Source organism: Pecten maximus, chromosome 11, assembly GCF_902652985.1.
Source record: "Pecten maximus chromosome 11, xPecMax1.1, whole genome shotgun sequence".
In the NCBI taxonomy this organism is placed as follows: Eukaryota; Metazoa; Mollusca; class Bivalvia; order Pectinida; family Pectinidae; genus Pecten; species Pecten maximus.
Window position 1 is genome coordinate 12,383,621 of NC_047025.1, and position 10,867 is coordinate 12,394,487.

The following is a 10,867-nucleotide window of genomic DNA, read 5'->3' on the forward strand; positions in this document are numbered from 1 at the left end:
CTGTTTTAATTACTTGATAATTAAAGGACTGTCACTTGGGTCGCTATGTAATACCTGAGACAGATACAGGTTCTTTGACTTTATTCTCGTGGGAAAAATACAAATATAACAAACAAAACATTAACAAACTGAAACAAACTATAACACTACTGACGCACACTTAATCGTTTCACGCTTTTCGCTCCAATGTACACAAACGCATACTTGTAACTTACCAGACCTCCTACCGGCGGTATCCAGCGCCCATGACAGGGTTACAAGACAATCCCGACCTCTAGATACTTACTGGGATCATAGAGCAGCCGCTACTCATACACGTGCTCTCGCGAGCACGATCCGTCGAATGTCAAGGTCAAAGTCGACTGTTAACATACTGTCAGTCGTCCTCTGTCCGTTAGCCATTTTGTTTCGGAAATTTTCCCATGATCCAGAAGACCATATTTAACTTTCCAAAATCTTGCATGCTGATAATCTTTAGTATGCAATAGTGATTTTAAAATAAAATAAAATTCGTAAGGTATCGTTCATTGTTAAAGGATGAAAGTCATACTAAAAAAGGCTCTCTACAAGATACCTCATAAACCCCTCATCCATTTAGTTACTATAGTTTCATAACATCTAATTTATGTAACCCTCAAGTAAGTTAAGATCAGAGACAGATACAAAGATTGCCCCTCTCTGACATGTCAGTAATCTAGTTTGCCCCAGGAAGGCGACAGTGTATTGCCTACACCGAGCATAATATTCAACACACTGATTTGATCTACTAACGTTTTTTACCGAAAGTCATTAAGCGCTCGAGAGCCGCCAATAGACATATATTTACATGTACATTTTACTTGTATGCGCATAACGATGCGTGACACATATGCATATGATCCTTAGGGATAGAAATGTAAAGTGGTCTCGATAGATTTTTGTCTATTCACACACATACTCTGGTTGGATATGATTGTATACGGTTGGCTATAGCCATTACTTCACATTATATTCACTAAGACGCAGGTTACGTCCCTATGCAGTGTACCACTTGACAGACTGTATTACATTTAGTGGATGTATCATCACACTCGTCGGACAAGGTAAGTGTGCTTTTCCTTTCACAATGCGACTGTAATGTGGTGAGCTAGCAACTGCCTTTACCTCTCTGGTTGTATTGAACAGTCACATCCTAGGGTGGGGATGAGGGAAATGGCGTAAAGTCCATGAATTAATGATAGTGGTGATTACATCATAGTTTGCCTGCTGTCAAGTGCAAATGCACCGAGCTGGATAATAATTCGATTTGAATTCTACTTAAATTTGAATTCAAAGTCAAGGTGAAATCTTTGTGATTGCATCATAGATTACCATCTGCCAAGTGCTAATTAATCGATCTCGGGAACAATGAAACTTCGGCAACAGCGAACTATATATTTCCTGTTTACCTGCAGACAGTTGCATTTTTTTAATTTAATTTTTCTTTCTTTTAAATGGATCTGCGGTTGAATAGGTAATTCCTATTTCTTACTCCGTTCATAGCAAATAAACGGATAAGAACAACAATAAGATCAATTTCTGTGATATTGGAGTTAATGTAGCCTTCATGAGGCAAACCAGTGAATATGTGTCAATCACGTAAGGTAGCGATAAGGCCCACACAGGAAATCAGTCGCCATAGCGTAGCGTATATACAGTGTTAAGTATCCTTAAACTGTTGGAATTTGAATACTCGTAGTCGTGAGATATCGGAATTGATTGAGAGGTTTAGTTTGAGCTTCCTCGTTCCTTGGACGTATCTTTTACAAACAATTATATATTACATAATGAACTTTCAATCGACCCAAAAGACACAAAAATAAAAGCTTTTTGAATACAAAATGAGAGCTAGATACAGATGGAATTACTCATGCTGTTTTCCATCCTTTATATATTCTATATATGCCTTAGACATGAGTTTGTGCTCATAATGTCGTTATTTTGAAATTAGATGTATGTATTGAATCCAGCAAGAAGCTATCATAAGTAATTAGAATTGAATAAAACAATACAGTTTAATTATGAATGTCATAATTGATGCTGTTTCTCGAAACGCTGCACCACGATACAGCTCGGCACGTTAAGGGCATGAAGTGTTGGTAACATATTTTTTTTATTTTTTTTTTCCAATTTGTACTATAAATACATGATGCCTTTCTGATGTATTATTTTGTACATTGCACTTTCGAATTGAAAGCTTTATTGGTCGATTTTTAGTGTCCTTGAGTTTTTTATAAAATTGATTTAATCTGGAGAAAATTACTTCGTCCTTACATTATTTGAACATTATTTTTTTCATTTATCAACACTGTATGCTCATAACATCACTGACGAGTTCTAAAAGGACGCAACAGCAGCAGCATCATACTCTCAATTTGAAAATAATAGTTTATGTGTTTTCAGAAAACCTATTGAAATAAATTAAGCTGACTGCTTTTAACATTATTATTTGTAATATACGTCACTAAAGTAAATGGATTACTTCTTATTCTGTGTCAGCAAAACAGAATCTTACTCTAGTTTAACACTACAATAATTATACACCATTGTTAACGTTTTATAGAAAGACCACGCCATCTAAGATATCATACTTACTTCTTATTGTATTATATGTCAACCCATGAATTAACCATTCGACTAAGGTAACTCTAAACTGCTGTTAGTATGTGTATCGCCTGGATAATTTTGAAATCCAATATTCAAAAATTTTAAAGGATACTTTTATTCAATTGTGAGGGTTTTACCTACCCATCCAGATGTTGACATTATGCCTATTTTAAGTTTTGTCTATCACCTCCGGGGAGACTTCACACATTGCAGCTTTTTTATACCTGGCGTCTTGACAAAAATTGTTACCAAGATTTTAATTGGTGTTTTCTTCGCACTTTTAGTCGTTGCGACAAAATGGAAATTAGCTCAATCGCTAATACAGTTAAGGAGTCGGATGGAAGAGAAGATCCGAATAATCGCAGGATTTCAATACCAGATGATTCATCCGAGATGGATGACACATTTGTTAACGTAGATAATTCCTTGGTAGAAGAATCTACACCTCCAGACAAACACGAGTTATCTCCTCCTGACGGTGGTTGGGGATGGGTTATCGTTTTTAGCAGTTTGATGGTCCATATCATATTATGTAAGTAAAGTTAATTAAGTTTGAGAATATATTTCATTCTTTGAATGTGCAGATAAACTTTTGATACTGTCTTACTGGAGAAGAAAAATGATTATAAAAATTTTGCTATGAAGTTTGTTTCTGATCCCTTTTGTATATTTGCAAATCAAATTTTCTTATTAAACCCGGGTGGTCGGGTGGCACAGTGGTAACACACTTGCCTTTCACCTAGGCGGCCGGGGTTCGATCTCCCGATCGGATATGAAAAGGTATGGGGTCACCTGCCCGACCGCGTGGGTTTTCCCCGGGTATTCCGGTTTCCTCCCACAGTAAGACCCCTCGCGCGCTTCTATCCGGGCCAACAAGCGTGATATTGCTTGTTTCGCAATTGTTAATAAATATAATTAAATTTTTTAAATATCATTAAACTATTAAACTGCATCAGAACCAAAATATCTATTTGATTTTTATAATTATATTGTTTTGTTTAATGCCGCCGCTTGAATACGATATTTTGACATTGCTGAATGACAGTGCTACATAACATAGGCATGATCTGCTACAACTACTTGGTTTAAACTTTCTTTTATTCAGGCATTTCAAAACATGTATAGTTACAAAATTGAATGTACAGACTAGGAAATAGAAACAAGTGTCTCAGACACTTATATAAATTTATCACCTTATCATAGACAGCAAATATATTGAGGATGGACAACATATTATTTGCCATATAAGACCATATATTAACAATGAATAACAAAAGTTTAAGCAAGGAGAAGAAAAGGAAAATGGTGAATACTTGGTGTATTGTTCAGGTTGTTGATACAGACAACTTGACTTTAAATACAAAAACATGCTTTTGGGATAAATTAAACTTGATGAAAACCTGTTTGTTTTAAGTATATAATCTTGAACAGCTAAGACAATGACCTTATTTTCTTGAGGTGAAAGTGTTTGGTTCCCAAATAGTAAGATATCGGTTGTAATATTAAAAGTTAAGGAATATAAATACTGCCTTCTTATGTCGTCGTACCTGGCACATTCTAAAAGGAAATGGGTAGCGTTTTCAACTTGGCCGCACAGACAAAGCGGAGATTGAACAATGTTTTATTATATAAATAACTGTTTAGGGAACTACATTCCATTCGTAGACGAGCATGATAAATTTGACCCTTTCGGGTTCTAAATGTGTAGTGGAAAGGTATTTTCCTGCTTAACTGTTGATCGAGGTAAGCTTTTAGAGCAGAAACAGATGGGTTTGATCGAACGTGAGGTGGAAGTTTATTCTATTGGTCTAGTGTAGAGGGTAAAAACGATTGGTTTATAAAAAGCAGTTTTGCACAATATTGGAGTGACAAATGTTTGGTCCAAGTTTCTTGTATCATAGTTATGTCCCTCCGAAACTGTGTTAGGTATAGGACCATATAAATATTGAGGAGTATATTGATAGAAATTGTTTATGAAATGGAGGAATTTTTCGATTTTGTCTACGATCAAATAAACTAGTCCATCCTACCTCATTGAACAATGTATCACTACTGGTTAGCTTTGTTGCGCCAGTTACTATACGTGCAGCTTCAATATTAAAATTTTCAAGTTTTCTTTCCAAATCTTTGGGAATATTTCCTCATACAATATCGGCATATTCAAGGAGTGGTCTTATAAAAGAGAAATAAATAGTTTGCAAAGTTTTTTCTGTCTAACTGAAATTTCAACGATCTCATTATATTGATTTTAGATGAAGTTTTGGCAATTAAGTAATTTACTTGATCTATCCAACGATCATCTCCTGAGAAGATCACACCCAGGTGCTTATGAGAAGATACATTATTTATAGGAATATCGTTCATATATATAGAGGGAACTACTTCACTGGAGGGTGGAGGCTCCAATGATATAAACATATACGACACTTGACATGTTCTCCAAAGTCAAACCCGGGTAATTCCACGTTTAAACAGCAAGAACCGGAGCGGTAGCAGTACAATCGTCATATCTAAGTTCAAATTATATATAAGGAAATATGTTTGTTGTTTTGATGTAATCGGGGGTCCAAGAGTTCTGTTAGGGTATGTGTATTTCAACTGTTCACATTACATTGATATTACTTATTGACATACTTAACAGTATTTGCGTGCATTTTCAACCTTGATCACACAGATAAAAAACTATAAAGAAATCATGTTCCTATTCAATTCAGTATATTTTATTTTATTATTACTTTTTTAAATATACGGAATACCAAATATGTCTGCTATTACAGTGATTTCATTTTCAGACTACCTTAATTCGAAGTTTCGAGCCTTAATGTATCAAACTAACAATGTGAGATTATACAAAAATTGTAAGCCTAATCCTGTCGAAACCATTTGTGAAATAAAGGTGTATGCTTGAAACTGTTTGCTTTAATAATTTTCTAGTTGGTATAGAAAAGTCTTCAGGAATATTCTACCTAAAATTTCAAGAAAAGTTCCACCAAACCGCCGCTGCAACAGCTTGGATGACTACAGTTCCAGGTGTGCTACGAACAATGCTAGGTAATACTTCAAGTAATCTAAGATTGTATTTATTTTGTCACATTTAATATGTTACTGGTGTATAAGATTACTGATTGTTAGTTATTACAATGTAGTTCGTTCTTTCCTTATTCACTGTTGGTTCTGAGCCACACCATTGTGTGGTTAGTGTCCGATTGTGACGTCATATTCTGAATGATTTTCTATCTAGATGTTTATAAAATGATATGAAACATTTGACTTTTAGGTAAAAACATTTCGTCGCAAAAAGAGTCCTAGCGCTTTGTCCGACAAAGGGTCGCTCTAATTATGTCATATAAATGTGAAATAAACGCAACGAAGAAAGCAACAATCTTACAGATGACTATGTGAACAAAAATCACCCTATCCCCGACACTCAGTATTTTCAATATATTTTACCCTGACGAAATTTGTTTCTGCAGGCGACAAACTTAAGGCAGTAACTATGTGGATTTGCCTGAAGCTGGAAGGCGCTATTGTTTGATCCGGTATCGAACTTCTCTTATTCTATTACAATAGCAACGTTTTTGTTATGCTTGAGTCTTCCATGAGTTGATGGTCAAGATGGAATTACCCATGTTGTTTTCCATCCTTCATATATTCTATATATGCGTTAGACATGAGTTTGTGCTCATAATGTCGTTATTTTGAAATTACTCAAATTAGATGTATGTATTGAATCCAGCAAGAAGCTATCATAAGTAATTAGAATTGAATAAAACATTACAGTTTAATCTCTATTATGAATGTCATAATTGATGCTGTTTCTCGAAACGCTGCACCACGATACTGCACGACAACCACATATGTTCATGTTCCCAAACAAAAATATCAGAACATTTTCCTCCACCCATCATTTTGAAATTGTGGTGATTCCTGTAAGTTCATAAGTAATAGAAAACTTTGAAAGCAGTAAATAATCTTTTCTTTTGCCAAATTGCTGTTTCAGGTCCCGTATGCAGCGTGCTCATCACCCGGTACTCATGTCGGTCTGTTACGATAGTAGGGGCTGTCCTATTTGGCCTAAGCCTTCTACTGACTTCGTTCGCCACTGAACTGATAATGTCAATTTGCAGCTTTTCTATATTAGGAGGTGAGACATGATAAGTGACATCGTCTTTTAAAACCCTTTGCAATTAGTTTTAACCACTCTTCTGGTAGGAAGTAAAAGAATGACCGTCTCAATGCATGATTTGTGAGTGGCGACTAAATTTGGGATCTTTTCTTATCTTTCTATACACCAATTCTTTGATACCGCTTCTCTTTTTGATATGAGTTCGCCCCGTTGACGGAAAGCAATGGTTTCTGTTCTCCGACTGAAACAATATCTTATGTGTATCTGCTTGATATTCAGCTTTAAAAATGGCAGTATTTCAGTGTGATTGCTCTATAAAAGAGTCTCTTCTTAGCCCAATAACCAATTGACACCTTCCTAAAACGGCATTGATGTGATAATAAAAAGTATCATATTTTGTTAATTAGAAAACTTTGTAAATGAAAATATTTTAATTTTAAAATCGAATGATAAGGACAATTATAATGAAACTATTCCTACTTTGATGTGATGTTTCGTGTTTAATAATTTCAACAATTCGTCATTTCGCTGATTTGTAGGAATAAGACAATTTTCGAGAGACTTTCCATTTCAGATGTCACACGTAATAAAATTGTTACGCTATGATAAATATAAAAGAGGATAACACCGATATTCTGCCATTTGGAGTTGACACGCAGTATTGATCACACGATCTGTATTTACACCCTGTATGTGTTACAATACACATATACTAATCTAACCGTTTGATTTTTTTATCAAGCCCCTGTGCAACCCGTCACTATGAATGATCAATACTCAGAGGGATATCATGAAAGATTATTTCCAAAATACAAGAGATATAGGGGAAAATGTACAAACAAATGTTGTAAAAATACATATAACTTCATTACATATTAATCATAAAAAACATATATGATAATAATATATACTGAATATATATTATTGAACTTTTACTTTCACAGGTATTGGCATGTGTCTAGTCTATTCCCCGGCTGTTATAGTCGTCAATCAGTACTTCACAACCAGACGAGGACTTGCATTGGGTATAGCGACGTCCTGTATTGGATCTTTTCTATTTCCGAACATGATTGATTTTCTGTTCGAATTTTATGGATTTCTTGGTGCATTCCTTGTCCTAGCGGGAATAACCTGGAATATCGTGGTTTGTGGAAGTTTATTCAGACCACTTATGACGGAGAACACTAATAAAAGGTACATGCAAACGTATTATCTTATGGGAATGATTATCAATAATAAAAAGGGTTGTTTGAAGTGTAACCGCTGCGAATGAGTATCTAATACAGCCCGAACGGTACACAATGTTGCCGTTTTGAATATTAATAATAAAAAGGGTTGTTTAAAGTGTAACCGCTGCAAATGAGTATTTATACAGCCCGAACGGTACACAATGTTGCCGTTTTGAACTTAAGCTCCTGTTTCTCCGTCACAATAAACCAGAAAAAGTATATATATATATGATATATATATCATTCTCTTTATAAGGAACGCATATTAAAAAGCATAAATCCCTAACGTTTGGTTTGAAGCAAACGTTACATTTTGATTAATACACTGTGTTCCGTGGTTAAATGGAAGACTTTCGGGCACACGTTCCATACATAAATAATCATGTTTAACTTATACTTGTATATGAGAAGAGAAGTGAATATGGATTTGGTCGATCTCAAAGGTTAATACAATATGTTGTTGGTTGTTGCTAAGAAAAATTATTTCATTTTTTTTCTTTTCTCTCTCTCTTTTTGTGTGTGTGTATGTGTGTGTGTGCGTGTGTGTGTGTGTGTGTGTGTGTGTGTGTGTGTGTGTGTGTATGGTTGATTTCGCTAAGTTGAAATAAATATGTCCGATTCCAAACCTCGTTTAATGAACGAAAATGGATTCAAATATTGATTTCAACTAATTTAAAAACGAAAATTTTACACTTATTTTCAGAATTGGAGAAATAAATAAAGATTCTCAACCTTCAACCCAAAAGCAATCTATCCAATCCAGACAAAAGGAAATCGACGAGAAGGCAACATGCTGCAAAACGCATAGGGGATTCATGTGTAATTCGCAATGCAAAATTAAACAGTTAGTAACCGACTCGCGATTCGTAACAACAGTTATAGCACTTTCATGTTTCTCTATCAGTTTCCAATCGGCATTTGTGTTCATTCCCTTATATGCAAAACAAATCAACATTGAGGAATCAAAAACAGCTTATACCGTAAGCATAACAATTCTTTTTGATGGATTCGGACGAATATTTTTCGGTGCGGTTCTTGATATTAGATTCGTTAAAGAGTACAGGATCAGTCTGTACAATCTGCTGTTGCTGTTGGTTGGAATAGCATCTTTGACATTTCCTTCCACCTCCACATTTGCTGAAATGTGTACAGTGTGTGCAATATATGGATTTATGATGGGAGGATTAATGTCGCAAAAATCTGTCATCCTTGTTGATATTATTGGTCTTGAGGGTCTTCCTGGTGCTTTTGGAATATTGCTGTTATTTCAAGGAGTTGGAGGCTGCATCGGTCCAGTCATTTCTGGTAAACAAAATAAATTGAAAATATAAACAGCTACCTTTGTATATGTCATAATGTGATATGGCAAATTATCTTTCGAAATTATAAGTAATGGCATTCACAATATTTTGTTTATATATATATATATTATACACCGAACAATACTCCTCCTTCGACATAGCGTTGCTAAATTCCTTATGCTTTTTATCTGCAGGTTTTCTGAAGGATATAAGCGGCAGTGCCACTGGTGGATTTTATTTCGGAGGAATTTGTACGATTAGTGGAGCAGCCATTTTTGCAACAGCAAATATAGTATATTACATCAAACATAAACTTAGGAAATAAGATAACTACTCTTCTATGAAAAAAAAACGCATAAAAGCAATGGATCCCATGGTGACTCGCTTACGTGAAAGGTTGATACATTATTGACTTCGCCATCTCAACCCAGAGGTTGCTAAATGAACCACTCGGTCGTATTAATGTTATAAGCATACTCAGATAGAAGATTCAATAGCAACAGAGTTCAAAATACACATGTACATAGCAACATTTTGATGTTAATCAAGCACAGAGCATAACATATATATATATATATATGCCTAGAAATGTGTTCAATATTTTCCAATGTCTTGGCCGTTGGTCACATAGCGTTCTATCATAGAACATGGGTTTGTACATGTCACGCTTGCCACCGCCTTCGGCCCACGCCAGCCGAAGAGTTCATGGATGTTATTTCAACTACTAACAAAAATACTACTCTTACTGTATCTTGTAGTATTTTCTAGTACTGTTTATATATCATGCGATTGTATTTGTATTCTCTGTGTCTTGATAAAGGGGCGGATTGCATCGAAAATTGATATTTTTCATGTCCACACTGTTAGAATTACTTCTTTGCCCCGTATGCCTAGAAATGAATATCCTTGTATTACAGAGCTGTTTACTTTTTTTAAGAAAAAAAACCAGCGATATTGAGAGTGAGGAAGTTTTTGAAGAAAGGGATTTAACTCCCATGCTTTGATAACTATAAAATTTTGGATAAACTTATAAGGACATCAAATGTTGTATATTTTGACCTCTGCCACTGTTGATATAAGATAATAGCCATGTTAACGGCAATTGTATGAAATAATTGGTTTCTGTTCAATAAAACATTTATCCACTGATTTTTTATATTATATGTATCACAATGTCCAATTCATCCGTAATATGTAATGTTAGAAATTTTACCCGGCGCAAGTTATTTTCCTTGGCCATCGTTCTGTTTAATGTTTGGTTAACTAAGATCATATAGCAATGGTTGTGTAAACAGTGAAGTCTTCAGCAAGTAGCGAATCACAGATACGAAACTAAGGCGATTTTCGCGTATTTCTTATATAAACTAATTGAAAAGCATGCTTCCGGTCCAAAAACCAGGCTGTTTTTTAGACATTATCTGGATGACACATCTACTACTTTATTTCACGGGAGGCTCGACAGACAGGAAAACGATTCATTTTTTCCATGTTTCACTTTCGCTGTCGGTGAGATCTAAAATTAGTTATTATCGTGATAGACAATTTTTTTTAAAAATATCTAATCCGTCAATTTTTTCAAAGGAAGA

General features: G+C 34.9%; 1 protein-coding gene across 1 annotated transcript; it reads left to right on the plus strand.

Annotated features, from left to right (window-relative positions):
• The first annotated feature begins 122 nt into the window (after positions 1–122).
• On the plus strand, positions 123–10,427 carry LOC117337781 (monocarboxylate transporter 12-like). Its single transcript, XM_033898895.1, has 7 exons — positions 123–1,082; positions 2,910–3,157; positions 5,560–5,676; positions 6,626–6,769; positions 7,696–7,945; positions 8,684–9,285; positions 9,476–10,427. Exons 1-7 carry the CDS (start codon positions 1,057–1,059, stop codon positions 9,604–9,606), a joined length of 1,518 nt encoding a protein of 505 aa, XP_033754786.1. The 5' UTR covers positions 123–1,056; the 3' UTR covers positions 9,607–10,427.
• The last annotated feature ends 440 nt before the right edge of the window (positions 10,428–10,867 follow it).